At 39.6% G+C, this 20,592-nt stretch overlaps 1 protein-coding gene across 2 annotated transcripts in view; it reads left to right on the top strand.

Moving 5' to 3' along the window:
* Positions 1 to 20,592, top strand: part of SUPT3H (SPT3 homolog, SAGA and STAGA complex component) — a gene marked incomplete at both ends in the record, with an annotated part of 256,234 nt that overhangs the window by 178,515 nt on the left and 57,127 nt on the right. For both annotated transcript variants that reach the window (XM_079532801.1, XM_079532800.1), the window contains 2 exons: positions 17,560 to 17,635; positions 20,207 to 20,319. In XM_079532801.1, coding sequence (XP_079388927.1) covers positions 17,560 to 17,635; positions 20,207 to 20,319 — 189 coding nt within the window. The remainder of the gene's footprint in view (positions 1 to 17,559; positions 17,636 to 20,206; positions 20,320 to 20,592) is intronic.

Raw genomic sequence — 20,592 nt, 5'->3', positions numbered from 1 at the left:
GGATTTCCTTCTCCCTTAAGCAGCCGTGCTACAAGTTGAACTGAATTTCACTGCACTGCACGTGTCTCAAAGTTTAACTGTCTGAGGTGTTTAGGCTTGCTGTTGTGCTCAGAAGTGAGAGAGGAGCAATCCAGGGGAGGTTCCTTTCTTAGTTAAGAGAGAGAAATGCTTTTGGTTTGTCTGCTGTTGTTCAAAACCATTGAAGTCATATTTGCAGGAGTCTCACTGGGTGTCAGGAAGAGTTCTTCTGTTGCTTTTTTCGAGTAGCTCTTTCTGGAGAGAGAAGTTCTGAGCATGCAGCCTGATCTTGATGATAGGAAGAAAAGAGTGCTGTAAAGTAGACATCTACTAGACAGTAAGGTCAACACCAGCTCCCTATAGACCTCCTGCTTCTTTTGGTGTAGATAGATGCTAAGATTTAAAGGAGTGTATGTGAAACATCAATCAAGAAAAAAAGCACATCAGTTCTCTGAGCAATGTTTTTTAATATGGCAAAAGAGACTTCCTCAAAGTTAGGAATCCAAACAGAGGGGGGATTAATTTATCTGTATCAATTCAGTGTTTCCAGGTGAGTGCAAAGCTAGTTAAACGAGCAGCGTCTCAAATGTAAATTAGCTGTCTGGGCATCAAAGTGTTGGTGACCATTATCCAGCGTAAAAATAAGCCTGCTGGTTTTAATGGTTTCTGTGATTACACACTGCTCAGGAATGTTTGGAATACTGGGAAAATGCAATTTGTCTTTGGAAACGGTTGGATTGGTTAGAGGTGAACAGAATGTAAACAGGACTTGTTTCTCCAAATTATCTATGTCTGCAAATACTGCATCATTCTTGTTGGAGTTGGAAAAAGCTTCCAAATGGAAAAGAATTTGTCTTATAGTCAATGATATCAATAGACTTTTTGCAGTGCTACAAACATGAGATTATTAGGATTTTCTCACCTTGGGGTTTATTGCTATGGTTACGTGAAGTGTAGCATTTGTTTGGGTCTTCAGTCCTGGGAAAATTTTGTTGGTTTTAGAGCATTTTAGTGAGCGTTGCTCACACTGCAAACTTAGGCAGTTGTGCTGGGAGGGCAAGGTGTTATTTGCTCTTCTGTCTCTTAGTGATTTGGGTATTTTTTTTTTTTTTTTGCCACTGTTTGCTTTCTCATAGGAACAGGAAAGTTCTGAGCTGTTGTGTTTTGTATTTTTGACACCCAAACGACTGTGTTTTAACTTAAGTTTTGGAAAGAAAGTTTATTTATATATATATATATATATATATATGTTATTTATATCTATAATTAAAAGTAGACACGCATACATACAAACAGTGTTTCCACACAGCATTTGATTAGGAGCCAAATGTAAGACTAAAGAAACATTCTCTAAGTGTATTTTAATACCATGTTTATTTGTGATCTTGTATTTAACGGGTTTGTTACTCATATATTCTCGTCACCATATAGCTGTGCTTACAACACAGTTATTGTGTATGTGAACCTGGGAGAACTGGGAGCAAGGAGTGACGTTGAATTCTAACAAAGGTCCCATTGGTGGTAGGGGACTGAAATTGCTGTAAGGCTTTAAAGCAATTAAGCAAATCAGTGCTGATAATGGTTTGTACTTCTGAGGTTCACAGAATCACAGCAAGGTGGAGGTAGAAGGGATCTCTGGGTTCATCTGGTCCCGCTCTGCTCCAGAGCAGTGCCAGGACTGCATCACCTGTGCAGCACAGAAGTGCTTCTTGATGATTTGGGGGGGAAAAAAAAGTTATTTTTTTCAGGTCTCTGAGCCTTTTTGTGGCATATCTTTCATATGTACATACATGTTCCTTATAGAATGGGTTGGAAGGGACCTCAAGGATCATGAAGCTCCAACCTCCCACCACAGGCAGGGCCACCAACCTCCCCATTTCATAGCAGCCCAGGCTGCCCAGGGCCCCATCCAACCTGGCCTTGAACACCTCCAGGGATGGAGAAAATCCTTACAAAGTTCCTTTCTAGAATCACTTAAGTCTGTTTTTGAGACTGCTTTGCGCAGGGTTCACAAAACTCAGAAGAAAACTTCATGGAAGCAAAACAGGAATGCAATTACGTGAGCTTTTCAAACCAGCTTTTACAACTCACCCTCTTGGGCATTCCCAATTCTCGCGTGTTGCAGGGAAAAGTTTTGCCGGTACAGTTGTGAAGGCAGAGACTGAAACCTGCATACCAAGACCCAATATTTGGGGCAGAGAGCTTCCCAAACAGGCTGTCCTGTAGCTGCTGCCTGCAAAGCTGCTTGGTGAAGGGGCATCCTGGGTCTCGAGCAACTGGCTGCTGTCAGGGCTCCCAGATATCTGTCTCTTTCCCTTTAAGGGTTCATATCACAAAAAGCCTTCACTGGGGGGGAACAAACTCTTTGCACAAATGAAGGCAACAAAGGAAGGATGGTTATGGGATTTTAATGGTGTTCAATTTCAACTTCTGCAGTTGAGGGAAGGCTCTGAAATTCATCCTGTGTCTCGCAGATAGGTGAGAACATCCACAAGACAGTGTCAGAGAAAGGATGTTGACCTGCTTCCTCCATAGGAGTCTTGAGATATGCCTCTCCACCTGTGGTAGTGCCAGCTGTAATATATCCAAGGGTTCATTTATCTGCTATTTCTGGACTTGGAAGGTACAGCAGAGAGAATCTCCTTTTTTCCCCTGTTTTCATTTTGTGTATTTTCTCAGAGAATGACAGTGCTTATCCCAGCCAGGATCTGAAACCTACCTCTAATCATGTGCATGGGTCAGCCCTGCTAATGCCTCCTACAGAATTACTAAGAATCCCTTTCTTTTAATTTGGCATTTATCCTCTGCTAGCAGGGTGGGCAAGCAGTGTATCATAATAGCCACTCCATCCACAACTTGCACCATACAGACAGGATAGAGGAACACTGGAAGTCATTTTCAGGCTGCATTCCAGCTGAATATAGCAAAAACGAGCTCAAATGTATTGTATTGCACAACTTAATGGGGAAAAAAATATCTGTTAAAGGCTATTGAATATAAAAATGCAGCATTTGGTTAAGGCAGTGCTTGAGCCAAAGATCACCATCTTCTGGTTCAGCTGCTCAGGGAAAGAATCACGATAAGCTTGTCTTGTTGTCCTGCAGTTATTTCCTAAGCCTCCTCAGCAAGCTACTATTTGTGCCTGGGACACGTGGAGATTTGGTCTGTCCCTCCTTAGGTACATTTGATCTTCACTCTTGTCCTTTTGTAGTTGTGGTGGTGTTCCTATTATCTTCTGATCACTAGTACAGTTTTTCTCCCCAGCAGAGTCATTTTGCAAGCTTTTCTGGTCTCTACTGCCTTTGATATTTGATTGAATTCAGATAGGATTTTGTGAACGTTCATCAAAGAGAAGCACTTAAGCAAAGAAATCAAGAATTAATACACTATCTTTGTATCATCATCAACTTGGATAAGTTCCAGTCTGAAACCTCAGAAATCACAGGATTTCACTGCATATCACCTAGCTGTGAAGTGGCAAGTTCTGTTCATTCTCAGTTCTCATTTGCCAAGCCACCAAGTTCCACGCTGGTTAGACCAACAAGAAACTTGGCTCCTCCTCACCTACATTCACGGTAAAGTTTAGGTATCATTACAGATTCATAATCTGTTGCCTAAGATTAGGGTCAGTAAGACAGCATTTATTCCTATTTAATGAAGAGGTATATTAGAAATACTATTTTTATTAATTGGAAATACTAGCGTTTGTGGTTTCAGAGTTTGTTCTGATAGGACCATGCTTGCAACCTGGTATTTAGACTGCTGCTAAGATATGATCCTGTGGAAGATTTTTAGAGCAGATGTCATGTTAGTATTGAAAGAGCAATTGATGACTACAAAGTGATGTTAGTTTTGATGACTATGAATGTGATGTTAGTTTTAAGAGATTTCCATGTAAATTTCACAGGCAAGGAATTAAACAAAAGCACAGGAAATTTCTTAACCAGTGTAGCGACCTCCCAGTGCATTGCATTGTCTTGAATAATTTCTTCCTCGTTATGCATTAAACTAAAAAATGATTAGCTGTTGGATCTTATAAGCCAAATAAAAGCAGTAATTCACAGTGTGTTGAGTAAATACTGAATCAAATCTCTGGAAAGCAGGCCTGCCATTCAGAAGGACTCTGTTGACAGACTAAAGAAATGAGCTGACAGGAACCTCGTGGAGTTCAGCAAAGACAAATACGGGATGCAGTAACCCCATGCACACGTACAGCTTGTGGGCTAGCCCCATACTGGGCTGTGCTAGCCAGAGGTGAGCCAGCAGGTCAAAGGAAATAATGCTTCCCTATTCTTTGGCAATCTGTGTCCAGTTTTGTGCTCCCAAGAACAAGAAGGGCTTTGATGAACTGAAGCCAGTCTGGCAGAGGGTCTGGGGGGCTGGAGGACCTGGCATATAACAAGAAGCTGACAGAAAATGCTTGTTCAGCCTGAAGACAAAAAAAAAAACACTAACAGGGAATGTTATTGCTGGTGACAAGACAAGAGATAAAGTGCAGAATCCCAGAATCATTTTGGTTGGAAAAGACCCTTAAGACCATCAAAATCAACCATCAACTGAGCTCACCACTCGACCCTGTTCCTAAGTGCCATGTCTGCACGTATCTTAAGCACCTTCAGGGATGGGGACTCCACCACTTCCCTGGACAGCCCATTCCAGGAAGAAATTATTCTCAATACCCAACCTAAACTCCTGGTGCAGCTTGAGGCCTTTTCTTTGTGGCCTATCACCATCCCTTCCTTCCTTCAGCCTCTAGGCATGTAGTTGTAGAGAGACATGAAGTCTTTCTTCAGCCTTCTCTTCTCCAGACTGAATAACATCAGTCCCTCAGCTGCTCTTCATATATCTTGATTTCTAGAATTTGGACAGATACATAATTGGAAAAAAAAAAAAAAAAAAAAATCTGGTCAAAAATGGAACCTGGCTGATCAGAGGAATTGAGGAACTTGAAGACTTGGAGAATATATTCAACTAGAAGATTTTCCAAACTCGACTGGTCCTGAGTCACCTGAACTGACTGGACCTGTTTGGAGCAGAGGGTTGAAAGCAGGTATTATTGGAAAGATCCCAAGCTTTTTTTCTAGTGTAAATTTTTCTACAATTCTGTGGTTCTATTTTGAATTTTCCCATTTAGGAAATTAAAGTGGCAGGTGGAGTAGAAATATAAGAAGGCTTTTATAAAACACATAAAAGATAAACCATATCAAATTTGTAAAAAACATTTTAAAATCTAGGTAGTGTGGAATAGGACGTTCCAGCTTCTGCACTATGTGCAATCTGTAACTGCTTGGTATTTCCTGGAATAGACTTTTAATGTATACAAGAAACAGGGTTTTCTGTCTTTCATTTTGTTTCAGTCTTGTGGTTTATTTTATCTAGAATGTTGCTTGCTGTATTCTTCCATAAGAATATGATCTAGCTGCTGTGCAAAATTGCAGTCAGTGATAGCTTCACACGTGTAGCAGCGATGGAATCAGAAGCAGTGAGATTTAAGCATAAGTGTCTGTTGCAATGGTAATGTAATTAAGCCCTACATGTTGTAAAGTGAGATGCATACTCACCCAATCCACTAAAAACAGACCCACAGCATTCCTAACAGTGCAGCAGAGGAAATCACAGAGACACAGAAGCATTCCGGTTCAGAAAGACTTCTAAGATGGTCTAGTCCAACCATCACATAATCTAGTGCAGTTAACTCTATGAAAGAGAGAAAAATGCCCTTTATGTGAGTCGCTTGTATCTTTTGTCCCTCCGACATTAAATATTATCTCCTTTCTTTTCGTTCTGCTCTACTGTCTTTGATTGGAAATGGAGATCCCTGCACAATCAGGCACTTTCACAGTGAATCAGAAGAGACTGTTTTAATTTGGGTGCTCACAAAAACTGTAGCAGTTCTGTTTTTCAGATAGCTGCTCAACATAAAGTCCTCATGGAGCTTAACGTGCAGAGCTTAAATCTTTGCTAATATTATTCAGATCAGCATTTGACCCTTTGAATAGTCTGGGGGTTTACATTTAGCCGGCTTCAAAATAGCAAAAATCAAACCTTGTTGTCACTGTGGGTTGGCAAAGCACATCCAAAACCAGATCTGTATTTTCAGGGGAGACAAGACCACAATATTATCACTAGAAAATATTCCAATTTTGCATAGAGAGTAAATTCTAGAAATGGATTTGTGTAACTTCAGCAGATCTGTATCAAGTTGGGAGCCGCAAGTTTATTTTTGACAGAAAAAATGTTCTCACTTGACCTGTTGGATTTATGGCTCAGTCGTAGCTCTTCTCACCTCTGTGTGCAGGTAGCAACAGGCTGCTAGAAGTCCTTTGTCATCTGTATCACATCCAGTGCGCTAGAGGCTTACGCTGATTTACTTCAGGTATTCTACAAGAAACTGCATCAAAAGCTACAAGAAAATGGTATAAATTAGTAATATCAAAACCACCTTGGTGTATGTGTTTTATTCTCAAGGAGTTCCTAGCTTGAGCATTTGTTTTCAGACTGTTCTTTGGCAGCATGCGTAAGGGCCGAAGGTAGTGCTGTTAAGTGCTGTTGAAACTTTGCAACTGGAACTTAGGAAGCAATCATTACATTTGGTTTTCCACTTGATCGAATGAAGGAAGGATGGAGAGTCTTCGTCAGGGAGCTGGATTTTATTTCCCAGGGCTGACAGCCATTTCCACAGCTTTATCAGACCTACTAGGAACTTCTCCTACCATGGTCAGATGGTATTATTTAACATCAGTTCATCCACTTGTGTGGGATTCAGATCCTATATCATACAGTGACTCTGACAAGAGGATGCTTTTACTAGGAGCATTATTCAAAGCACTGTTGATTTTCTCAGGCTGCAGGCATCTGCAAAAAAACCTTGTAGAACATAGAGCATCTGGTATCGAGTCCTCCCTCCTTGCAAAGACCATATCAAACAGCTTAGAAGTGGAACACGTACTCTACATCCGCTCGGAAATATTGTCTTCTTCTGTTTACTGTACATGTATTAGCTGTCAGCTCGTATCATCAGCTATTAATTTCACATCTGAAAATCGGAACTCAAGCAAATCTTCAGCTACTAATCACACCCTTCTTAAATTGGGAGTTAACTCTTGCTGTACCCCAAGGTTGGAGGTCTAAATGCTGGCTCAGGTATTTGAAGAAATATATTAGCGAGGTGACTGCTAACCTTGTTAACATATGTTGTATTTTAAAGAGACTAAAACAATGATGTGATGCCAGCATCTCTGATGAATACTGGATGTGATTCTAAAAGTGTCAGGAAAACTCAGGAACCCTAAAGAAGCCAAGCGACCACCAGTCGGGATTAAATTTTCTCCCACAAGATATATGATGGCATGAGAATCCACAGCAGCTTCTAAAAGCTTGGTCAAGTAATCAGTGCCAAATTATGATAGCATTACTCTACTACAAGCACCTTAATAATGAATAGACTTCAGTCTTCCCAGTTCCACTTCCAAATCTCACTACTGAAGTTGTTGTTCTTCGCATCCATTGCGTTATGTTGTTAAGTGCAGTATTTTGTACTTAACTAGATGATCTTGTAAGTCCTTTCCAACCTTCTATGTGATTCTATGATTCTATGACTCTGTGACTTTGAAAAGAAGAGTTTTTTCTATTATTTTGTAATTAAGGGCTTTGCAATTTATTTATTCATTCATTCATTTATTCATTTTTTTCCTGTAGACATTTGGTTCACCGTGCCACTCCTTACAAAGGAAGAACCCCAATGATTTTATTTTACTCAATCTGAACCTACAATAAAATCTACATAAGAGAAAACCTTTTATACGTGAATGCATTTTGACATTTCCAAAATTCAGTTCTTTTCATTTTGAGGTTAAACTGACACACCTGTAAGTGACTACTAATAAGAATATCAGTGTGAACAGTGCCATGCATTCTAACTCTTTATAACTGATTCTGAAGAGTAGGATATCTCAGTAGTAGGATCCTGGCTGTCTCTTGCTAAATCTCTAGATTTCAAGCCTTTGTGCACTTTAAAATCCTTTGGCTAACTGCAGAATAAAAGTAGAATGAAAAAGGTAGATTTCTGTATTTAAAAACATACTCTATTTTTTCTCCTTTGTTAATAGCTAGTTGACATGGAACCAGCCTATGCTGCTGCTTTTGGTTTGATTTGGTTTGAATACAGATTTGATTGCAACCCATTTTAACAATGTGCAGAGAACGGTCTCTTGTTATATTTATGTCTAGCAGGCTGGCTGAATGAATGAATACTATGTGCAGAAGTGTTATTAATGCAGCACAACCATTTGCATAGCAGGCTCTGCAAATTAGGAAGATTGAAGGTCAAATTCCCCAAAGCAGCCCTTTTTGTTTATGTTTTATGGCCTGAGCACTCTATATCGCTTTTAATTACTGATGTGAAATAAACAGTGGTTTCTGTCTTAAGATGGGACTCAGAGGAGCTGTGCTAATTTGCAAGAACTGAAGATCTTAGCAGTTGAGTTAATGATTCCTAATTAAATTTACAAATCAGATTAAGTTTGAATGAATTCCTTTCAGGTGTCTTTAAAATAACACATATCTAAAGCATACGGTTACAATAAAGATTAATGTTGGGTCTAATCATTATGGTATCGTTATGTAAGCAATTTAGAATTAGAATTTTCTCATCATTCATCTCTTTCCAAATGAGAAAAAAATAAACTGTTTTCATGAAAGAAGAGTTCTAAAATACTCTTACTCGTTCCGACAGTTGTACACCCAACTTCATCGTCAGTTCTAATTCCAGCATGTGAGTAACTTTGATTTTTGTGGATATCTGAAGCTAGTAGAAATTCAGAGTTACAGCTCTAAGGGAACATCCATTAGGCACATAGTTAGACAGTGCATCTAAATATTCCTGGAGCTGCAGCTATTGCCCAGAATCCTTCTATCTGATTGAGGTTGGATGTCAGGGGGAAGTTGTGTGCTGTGAGAGTGGTGAGGTGCTGGAACAGCTGCCCAGAGAGGCTGTGATGCCCCGTCCATCCCTGGAGGTGTTGGAGGCCAGGTTGGATGGGGCCCTGGGCAGCCTGGGCTGCTGTGAAATGGGGAGGTTGGTGGCCCTGCATGAGTTGGTGATGAGTTGGAGCTTCGTGATCCTTGAGGTCCCTTCCAACCCAAACCATTGTATGGTTCTGTGACTCTGTTATCAGGGTTTGGTAAAATGCAGATCTGGGTGCTCCATTCATGCAGCACAAAGTATGAGTTTGAGCTAAATTATTATGTGTCACTCAGAATGTCAGCAATCACTGACCTGCAACGTTCAGATACCTTCTGGGTGATCTTAGTGTCTTTGTCAATGAATTACGTCCCGTTGTAAACCAAAGGAGCTTTAAACAATTGCACGTGTAAAATATTGAACGGGAGCAGAGTACTGCAGGATTTAGCTGAAATAGTGTTAACATTAGCTCATTATATCAATATTTGTAAGATTCTGATTCTCAAGGGCTGCTTCTCTGAAAGGCTGCATAGATTCATTATCAGCTGAAACCATTGGTACAAGAACTGCCTTTATCTCGAAAGTATAAATAGTGACTTGTCAGGAGAATACGAAGACTTTCCCACTTGACAAGTGAATGGAATGTGCAACAAAGGCTGCAGATGTCTGAAATTTGAGCTGAACATATATTACTTCTGGAGAGTATCCTGTACTGAAAAGGTATAAAATGTTTTACAAAAAATGTTTCTTCTAACGTGTTGTCTTAAATTCTATATTAGTTAAGCAAATATTTAAATATTATATTAGCTTTTCTGCATGCTTGACATGAATATAATTCTTCCTTCCTGCCAAGTATGTCAAAACCCAAATTCACTTTCATTTGCCAGGTTAAATGTTTATTTTGTTTTCCCACATAATGTACTCTTTAAAGTGTCACCAGCATACCAAATCTGATTGCTTTTTAATAGGAACGTGGTGGGAGTTTTTTGTTTTCCTTAGGAAACGGGATAAATGGTCAGTAAAGCTTATGGTAATGAATCCACACACAGTAGATGCTCTTTGCTCCCATTCCCTAATCTCAAAATTAAAGACAAAAATCCTGTCGTAACTATTGTCATTCCTACACACACATGAAGAGTCCATGGTAGTGGATTGAACAAGCAGTGCTACTGACAGGAGACCAGCATGTGTAGGACCTTTTTATTCTGCTAAAGAGAATTGACTCACGAGGGCTCCAAAAAACAAGATGTTAGCTGGTTTGTTTTGCACCAAAATGGCCAAGATTATTTCAAATACGATTCATTGGAAGATTGCCTTTAAAACATTGTGTGTTTGCTGGTGTGGAACTTCTACAGGTCAGGCAGTAAAAGCTGTTGGCATATATTTACAAATCTTTTCACAAGCCGGTAAGTTACACTTTGAATTTCAGCCTTGAAAGAGTCTCAAAATATTCCTTCACTCTTCACCAGCCCAAGGAAAGCTGGCAAATGTTGTTAACAAATCAAAATCTTCAGAATTCCTGACCACTAAAAGCTTGGTCAGAACATTTCAGTTCAACTTCTCGTGCAAAATAAACTGTAAGGCATCGGTTTAAGTGCTATTGAAAGTTCTATTCAATTTAGAAGCATGTGTTTTGAGATAGTTTTTATTTTGGAGGAGGAGGCAATAGGGATGTTCATTTTAAGAGAACTCCTGGAGTGACTTTGGATGATGGTGATTGTTTTGAATTAATGACAGCATATGTTTCTTTGGTTTTGTGTAAACGCTTCATAATTTTGTGGTTCATTTATCGCTAGGCCTGGTGTAAGGTCCTAACTAAATAGATTGTTCTAAATTAGCTGATGGTTCAAATTAACTTGCTTCCAAAAGCGAAATCGTCTTATCAAATCCTGGAACTTCAGCATCTTCCCTTTTATTTCTTACATTAGAAAAAGTAAAGAGGAAGTCAAGGAAAAAAGAGAAGCTCGTGAGCAATCAAACACTGCTTTTGGGAAAATAGTCATTTTATGACCCTAATTCTCATTTATATAGCAGAGACAGTGCTCACAAAAAGACTGTGAGCTATTATTTTAAAAAATTGAGAAACAGTAATGAATAGCAGCGTGGAGTACTGTGTGTAGTTAATTAACAAGCATCACATGGTCATTAACATTTGACTAATGAAGCATTCATTCTGGCCCAGATTCTGCTCCTACTGTCATGAATGATATCACAATGAATAAAAACAACAATAAAATACCCTGATTTTTTAGGGTCTGCTTACTCACACCTTCATGTAGTCATAGAAAGTTGTGAATGCACTTCTTAAATAAATTCATCGTAATAGTTTCCACATTTGGATTTTTCACGGAAAATGGATGAGCTAAATCTAAATTCTGCTTATCCTTGTAATTAATGAAATAGATTCATTAGTAAATTAGTGGCCTGGAACAGGTTGCCCAAGGAGGCTGTGGATGCCCCATCCCTGCAGGCATTCAAGGCCAGGCTGGATGTGGCTCTGGGCAGCCTGGGCTGCTGGTTGGCGACCTGCACACAGCAGGGGTTGGGATTGGATGGGCATTGTGCTCCTTTGCAACCCAGGCCAGTCTATGGTTCTGTGATTTCCTGCTCTGGATGCAAGTGTCTGTGCCTAAAGTGGGTACAAAACCAAATCTATTGATAATGGTGGGGAAACATTATCAGGATGAGAGGTACTTAGGGATTTTCTTCAAGTGATGCATAGTATAATAACTGTGAGAATCCACTTTAAATATTAAATAAACACGCATTTTAAAGAATATTTTTATCTATCTGCACTTTTGTTAATCATCTATCTGTATCTCTGGTCATAAAATTAAAAGAAATACTCTAATTTTTTTTTTTTTCCTTTTCCTTTTACTTACATGTGAACCTCCACAAATGTTTTATTTTTAAACAGATTCTGTCACTGATGTTGATGTAAATTTGGGACAAAATGTAAATCTCATCATACAGAAGGGAGTGCCTTGCTGTTTGCATCTTGTGGGCAATGCGGTGATGCTCAGTCTGATGACTGAATGCCTTTCTTGTAAGATGCTGAGCTTAACCTCATCCATGAATGAGTAAAGAGTCAGGAGAAGTGTTTGGAAGAATGCTTTCCAGAAGACATAAAAGTATCCTAATATTAACCTGGTATGTAAAGGTTTTGATGTACAGCCAGATGGAAACCACAGAAAGGTGTTACAGTGTCCCCAATCAGAAAAGTGAGGGAAGTTCAGTCTTTTTCATACATTCATAAATCCCACATCACTTTTTAAGTGTGGTAACATCGTTTATCCCAAAATGTTTTACCGTTTTTGGAAAGCTCTGGTAGAAGATAGCTGTAAATGTAATGCATGCTTTTAGAAAATTCATGATGATGCTTACAGTAACAGAAAAAAATATTTTCCTGCAGAAATCAAAGGTATCCCATGAACTGGAAATGTTTCGTTTGCTGGTTCCAACTCCACATTTCAGACTCACAGTAATAAATTTAGACAAGGAATTTGGATGTGATATGGAGCTGATTCAAATAAATACAGTATGTGGAGATTTTGCATATGTTCAAAGGGAAATATTAGAGCAGTGGTGAGTTCCTATAAGGAGGTCACTGTTATTTATTCCTCAAGCAGTGAGATTGTGACTACTGGGAATTATTCCATTAATTTTGTTATTGTCTACAAGGTTCCATTTGCTTTCGTTCTTTAGGATTCCCTTGAAATTTTTACATAATCTTAAACCGTCTTGCCAGCTCCCTTCCTGCTACTTATCTGCTCTGTTAGCTTTCATTTTTAAATACTTAAAGAAAGATGGAGAGAGTTGACACACGCCCAGAGTACAAAGCTGCCTTTGTTATATGGTTTCGAGAGCAGAGCAGGAACCAAATTTACTGAGTCATTCGTTGGACTTGGCTTTTGTGTTGCTCTGCTGGCAAAGCTATCCTTCAGTCACGGGGCTCATCCGGCGTTTCATGCACGTCTGTAACGTAAGGGTTCCATCACTGATGTCCACAGTTAATGAACTACTGAGAAATTCACAGATGTGATTCATCTGACCTATTGCTAACGTCTGCTTCAGGAAGAAGTTGGTCTTTGAAAGTACCTTATTATCTTTTTGACTAAAAGAACTTCAGATGACTAATTAGCATGCTGTAGATGTCCTTCATCAAATGAATTCTTTCTTTTGTCCCTAAACAGAAAATATCGTGATTGTTTTAAAGCCTACTTTGATCTGTATTTGTTACCATCCACAGCAGGACATCTCTATTAAAATAGAAATCATCTTTGTCTGTCTGAGAAAGACCTCGTGTTTTCTTTTAATAACGAAGATTCGAGGAAGTTTGCACTCAAGTGAGCTTTCATAAACAGTGTTACATCAAAGGCCTTCTGTGTAATGCAGGTTTGTTCAGATTAATGGTTACTGCAGAATGTATGGTATGTTCTATAAGAGGTGGGTAAAAATGATAAAAACCTCCCGTGTGTCTGTGCTTTATAGCCAAATCAAGCTTAGTGTAACAAAAGCTATTGATCTTTCCCAAGTGGCGTTTTTATATTCTGTATAAAACTCTGAGTGAGATTAATCTTTGCAAATGCTCACTCATGAAGCACCTTTTTCTTTTGTTAACCAATTCAGGTGATCATTGGAAAGCTACTTTTTTCCTTTACGTAGCAGAAATCTTCGGATAGTGGAAATTCTCAGAGAATTTCAAGATTATAAGATTTTTAGAGAATGTGTTTTCAGCATGTCACAGAATCCTTAAGCTTGGAAAAGACCTCTAAGATCATCCAGTCCAACCATCCACCTATCACCAATAGTATGAACCAATGCCTGTTTACAGAGGATTGCTCATAAATTGTTCATAAACATCATAGATTGTTCAGTCTAATCTTTAAAAGATGCTGGACTCCAGATGAGATGCTGGTAGAATTGAAGCCAGTAGCAGAACTATCTAACTTCTTGCAAGCCTTCCAATATTGAACCCTTCAAAATTTGCTTTATTTCTCCAATTATAGTTGCAGCCGGAGAGCTTTTTCTTCTATGGAGTAGTCAGCTAACTCCTTTTGCAGTAGGTGCACCGTGAGGAGGTATTTAGTATGGAAAGCAGGAAATCATGCCACGGTTTGAATACGCAGGCAGTTTGGGAGCCAACATCTTTGTCATTAACATTGATGCCAAACACAGGGGTGTCCAACCATGCCACACACCATTTTCAAATGTTCCAGCTTAGCAGCAACTCAGCACATTTCCTTCAAACACTCAATAGTTGGTAAGCAAGTTAACATTTGGCTTCTTGCCTTTCCCCCAGCACAAAGACCTTGATATCTCAAGTGTGACAGCTCTGAAATGGAATCAGAATAAGATTATTTTTCATCTTGGATGGCAGCTGACAACATTGAACTCTTCACTTTTTCTTTCCTGTCTCTCTTTAGTCTTTCTTTTTAATTCTTCATGCTGAAAGAGAGAGATAATGCAACACATTTTTGGAAGACTAAGCATAAATGTACTGTGCCAGGTCCTATCTGCTGTGTCCTTCAGCGTGTTCCAAGGAAAGCATGTGAAGTATTTTCAGTCTGCTGTGCACCACATAATTCAGCTTCTTAACTACTTAGAATGACTAGTACTACTGTAAAGGGAGTGAAAACTACATACATACATATATATTTAATACATTTTGATAAACTGGTGGGATGGTATAATTCAAGTCATTTCTTTAATCAGGTTTCAAGTTGAGATTGCTTTAAGGCAGCATGGCAATAGGATTTCACTGTTTCTTCGTGCAGGAATGACTCTCAGCAGACTTGCTTGTATACTGATAAAAGAGGACTTCAGTTCTGTTGGAATGCTGCTCCTTTCCAAAAGAGAATCTGGAGAATTTCATATTTATAAAATTTAAGCATTTTTTGTAAAATGATAGTTGAAAGAATAAAGTCTGTGGGAAAAGAGCAAATGGGCTGTTTTTTGTAGATTTAAAAGGAAGCATGGCATACAGTTTATAGCATTTTTTCAATTTTCCCATATCTTCCCCCCTGTATTGGCAAAACCACAAAATGCACACATTCTGCCAATCTGTCAACGATTGCAAATTACTGCTACACTGATTGACAGAGCTTCAGTCCAATCGCATCTTGAAAACTTGATACCTGGACCAATGGAAACTTCAGTGAATTTCCACATCAGGTACAGAGTAACCCTGCACAGCAGCACCCGTGGGTCCCACCTGGCTGTGCAGCAGCCCTGGGAGGCAGCAGGTTGCATTCAGTTAGCAGTAGATTCTCATCATAGCTGAAACAAAGCTCTCAGTGAGCAGCAGAAGGGGAAATGTGCCTGGCAGGCTGGAGGAAGTAGTCATTCCTTTCTACCTGACGTTACTGAGGCCAAATCTGCAATGTAACAGCCAGTGTTTTGGATCCTTCCATTTCAAAGAAATCTTGAGAAAATGGAGCAGAAAACTGGTATTAAACAAAAGTCTAGTATTAATTGTGGGGGTTGGCCTCTTCTCCCATGTGAGAGGGGTTGGACTAGAGGAAATGTTGCCATGGGAGGTTCATATTGGAAGTAAGGAAAAACTTCTCCAAAAGAGTGAATGGGCTGCCCAGGAAGGTGGTTGAGTTACCATTCCCATTTGGGAAACATTTAAATGTTGTATTGAAGAACATGATTTAGTGGGGAAATGTTGGTGGTAGGTGGGCAGTTGGACTGGATGAGATGGAGGTCTGTTCCAACCTTGGTGATTCTATGAGTCTAAGACTTTGCTGGAGTGAGCCATGGCTGACTTGATCTTGTGTAGGCAGGAGTCCTGTTTTAGACTGGACTATAGAGCAGAAGGAGGTCAGCTGGATCTCAGCCATCAGTTCTATGAGCCTGAACGCTGATGTGTACAAATTTAGGACAGTTGTGTCACATGTAGAGAAGTTTAGTCCATTCAGTTACCTACCAGTGGTTCTGTTATTTATTTCATCATTATCTGAAAATGTCCAACTAGCAATTTGTGACTGGCAGACACAAATGATTGCAGAATGTAATCCGTATTTGCATAAAGAAGATTAAATTATTTGAATGCAATCTCTTAATGTGTGAAATATTTAAGTTAAAATTAGATGCCCTTCAAAGATGTAGAATAATTTCTATGTTTCTATGATTCTATGTAGTAAAGTTATGCAAGAATTCCTATAACTGAATTTTAGTATATTATGTGAGAAGTGTCCTGCACTATGCAGAAGATCAGATTAGGTGATCCTGGCGGTTCTTTCTGTCTTGAAAAATATGACTGAATTAATTCAGAGGCAAAGCAGATCTCTGTTCTGATCATGCTAGATGAGGATTGAAGTTATTGTGACGTTTATTTTTACAGAATACAAAATAAATTTAGACCTAATGTCTTGCTGGAATAGATTGGCTGAGAAGTTTTACTTATCTGAAAAAGCAGCTCCACAAAATGTAGTCAAGATGCCAGAAGAATGCATGGAACTATTGAAAAGTACTTAAAGGGAATGTTTTCTATCTGGTTGACGAAGAGTCAAAAAGCAGCAGAAATGATTGACTGGGTAGAGATGAAAAGAAAGAAGGAAAGAAGGTGTGTTCCTGAATGGCAGGTGGTTCCATTCACAGTTAGGTTGAACGTGATGTCTGTCCATGAGATCTTCTAATGGCTGGACTGCACTGTCATAGAAGAGCAGGAAGAGAACAGAGGAAGAAACAGTATTTGAAGTACTGATTTTTTTCTGATATTAGAAAGTTTCAAGGCCAAATGTTGGTTGCGTTGCCCGTCTTCAAATACTCTCATCAACAGCGCTTTAATGTTCTGCTAAACCAGATTAATGGGCTCTGCAAATTTCAGTTCATCAGACGCAGAGGAGCCCAGGGACTCAAAGAAAAAAATTGTGCGTGTGCTTTTTGTTTGTTTTATTGCTTGTAATGCCTACACAGCTGTAGTCCACCTCCTGCAGTCACGGGGTCTTGAGCTGTATGGACCAACTGCAGGGCCGTCAGCCTCCCCTGACACTGCTCTGTATTCTGAACTATAGTTCTGCTCTTGCCAGGTTTAATGGTTTCTTTTATGTTTGGAAGATGGTTATGTTTGTTTCCTTGATGTGTAAAACAAATAGTATGCTTTCCTTGTTTAAGAGACTTGATTCACTGTCTTCATCTGAGAAGGATAATTGTTCTCTTTAACCTAACTACCGCTTCCTGCCCCCAATATCTGAACAGCTTGATCTCTTCTAGAGACCAGATCCTTACCCTGTGAAAATCCACTCTGCACCTCTTGAAGTAAACAGATCTCAGGCGCGTGCTCAGTCTTAAATCCAGCAGTGAACATTTTAAGCCACTTTTCTTAAGCTCTGATTTACTTTCTTCTCCTGTAGCAGAATCTTAAACTGGAAGTGGACACACTCTCTGAGAATCTTAACTCGTGGGGCCAATGAGAAGCGACTGTATTTCTGCATCTGAAATTGGTCAATGCACGTTTAATTTGGGGAGGGGTCACTGGAAGGTTGTGGCAGGGGCACCGTGCTGCTATAATCTCTGTTGTGGAATGCAGTTCTTACTGGAATAAGGTTCATCATGTGCTTCTCTTTTGTCAGAGAGCAGAAAGACAAACACGGATGATGGACTCAGTCCAGTATGCAGAATTCTGTGAAAGTCGGCAGTTGAGTTTTTGTAAGTATTAAAACGGCTGCGTTGCAATCAGGTGTTCAACTGTTGTTTCATGTCGTAGAGAAAGAGGCAGAACCTCGTGCTCCTTGAAAGCACTTTTGTTTTACCCACAATAATACAAGTATAAAAAGGAAACGATAAAAAATAATAAAAAAAAATACTTTGTCCTCATAATTCCTGGGAACGGTTAATTTTGCATGGTTTCAGGCTATCTAGCAGAGTGTTTGTGTGAAGGTTTACCAGATTCAGATACTGGGCTGCTGGGAACTGCTGCAGAGATAGAACTTGTAAGGAGTTAATGGGCTGCAGCAGCCATGCTTGCCTGAGGTCTGTCGTGGTGCTGGTATGGGCAGCACATTAATAACACGTCACAGTTGCAGGTCCCAAGGAATGCATCTAAAATTAGAGAAGAGCAGCAAGTTTTGCTTTTATTTCTGTATCCGCAGTGACACAAAGAACTTACTAAAGAGTCTTTTTCTATTTTAAGCTGTAAGCTCCTGCTGTGGAATTTATTCAACGTTGGCCAAATTCATCAGTATATGCCATTCCAACACTAATAACATGATGACAGAATTAGGGCTTTACTAGCACTGAAAACCAACTTACTAGAAGTACTTGTGGGCCACAACTATAACGAGCTGTAAATTAATGGGCTTGATCATGTAGCAAAACATCATTACAGAGGCACTTAAGTGATGACTAAGGCTTAAGGTCGAATGTCAGAAAAAGCGACGTTAGAGAGCCCTTAAAAATCGTGACAAAACAGCACATGAGCCGACACCATGCACTGAGCACAATGATGTCTTTAAATGAGAGACCTTATCTTGTTCTTCCTAGCAGGACTCTTAAATTCGAAGAACGAGTGAGTCATTGGTGACAAACAAATGACACATTGGAAACACTGTTCTGTGTCAGCAAATGTCAGAAAACGCTTTTTGTAGGCATTTATTTTCCTAGCTCAGTATGTTTTGTGCGCTCGGTCGCAATTTGGCATCACGCATCTGTGAGCCATTAGATGAATGATACCTCAGATCAGGGTGACTTCAGCCAACGAGAGGTTTGTGATGAAGCCATTTTTAAAACCCCCAAACAGTCGTCTGGAGAGAGAGCAAATGCAGATCTTAATTTGCAAAAACTACTCGAATGTTGCTGACCAAGGGACTGTGATTTATAAAATAACCTCCGTGGTATGTTAGTAGTGTTTTTAAATGACCGTATCTGTGCACTTCTTTCTCACTGAAGTTTAGTGTCGTTAAAGACTAAGAGAATTACAGTCCTTAATCACAGACTCATAACAAATTCTGTTGCATAATATGAACTCAATTGGATAGCACATGCTGATGGCCAAGCAGAACATTTGTTCCAAAGTAACAGAAAGGTTATTTTTGCTAATTTTCTTTTTATTTTATTAAAAATTGAATTTATTAATGAAAATTTATTGTTTCGAGTAGTAAACCCTTTTTACTGTAATATAAATGCATGAATATTAGGTCCCAGGAGATCAGATCTTGGACTTGAAGAAGTCTGTTCTGGCTGTGTATGTTGCTGATTACAGCACCACATTCTGTGCTGCTTTAAAGGCAGGCAGAAGAAGAAGAGATCCACCAAAGGCTCAGACACTGTGGGATCTCATTCCATCCTAAAAAATAATCTATATTGACGTTTGTTTCTGTTTGATACCTGCCTTCTCTTTAGCTTTTTACTCCTCAGTGAGGACCCTCTTTGAAAGAGCTGTTTTAGGTGAATACAGGGTACTCACTGCATTGTGACTGTCCTGTCCTCATATTAAGACCTCTGTGTGATTTGTTTCTGTCTGTGATCAGCTTTCCTGCCTCTGGCTGAAGTAAACTCATCCTTCTTTTGGTTTTTATGTGCCTTTCCATGATGCTTTTTCAGTTCCATTTGGGTATCTCTTTTACCCTCTCAGCAAAGTCTCTCATGTTGCCTTGCTCCATATTTTTCTCCGTGCTTTTTCCTGAGCGATCTCATCCATGAGCAGTGTGAAGCTCTTGTCTCAGTGTTGATCATTTGCAGATCTACATTATGTCCTTACCTCCGATGCACAATTTAAAAAATACTCCTCCACAAATCATGTTGGCTGGCTTGTCAGCACCTAACCTCCGCTCAGTACAGCACAGCACTTCCGACTCCTTCTACTGTCCATCATTTGTCTTCACTTTGTTAACTCAATTATATCCCTTTTATCTGGGCTCCAAACCTCAGGTTTGGGTTGGTTTCTTCAAACGCCTTTTTCTGCCATTTGTCAAAGCTGCAGTGCAATCCTGTTACTTCTTTTACCATCATACATTTCAAATCAGATTTATTCTGTCTACTGTCCTCTGAGGTAGGTCCTTCTTCTGAAATGTCTGGAACGTTCTTCTCCCTTCTTCTGCTTATGGGTTTCCAAAATGTTGTGTATGAAACAGTTGCCTTTCCTCACTAGTTCCATTTTTAATTCCCTCTGTGGCCGATTGAATTACACTGACACTCTGTGTTACCTTCACAGTATTTCCACATTATTTTGGCCTACCTGCCACTAACATTTCCTTTTTCCCCCATGATTTGAACTGACAGCAAAGAAAGCATCCAAGTTTCGTGACTGGTTGGATTGTAGCAGCATGGAGATAAAGCCAAATGCGGTTGCAATGGAGATTTTGGCATATTTAGCCTACGAGACTGTGGCACAGGTAAGGGAGCAGCCTGGCTGAGCAGTAACTAACAGGCATGAATTGGTGACTTTGGGATACGCTAACTGGGCCAAGCGGGTTGATTGAATCCCTACCTGTCCTTCAGTTTGCTCTACAGCAAATGTATGCCGTACCATGGTCACCCATCTGATAACACACAATTAGAAATGTTTTCTAACAGAGGGGAGTGGAGTCCAGCACGAGCTTTATTCAAATCCAAACTGAAACCACACACTTTGCTATGTGACCTTTGGCAACACGCTGAGGCTCATT

This window comes from Tetrao urogallus, assembly GCF_951394365.1.
Source record: "Tetrao urogallus genome assembly, chromosome: 2".
NCBI classification, from domain to species: domain Eukaryota; kingdom Metazoa; phylum Chordata; class Aves; order Galliformes; family Phasianidae; genus Tetrao; species Tetrao urogallus.
The sequence above is the reverse complement of the archived record's forward strand: the minus strand, read 5'-3'. Positions and strand labels throughout refer to the sequence as shown.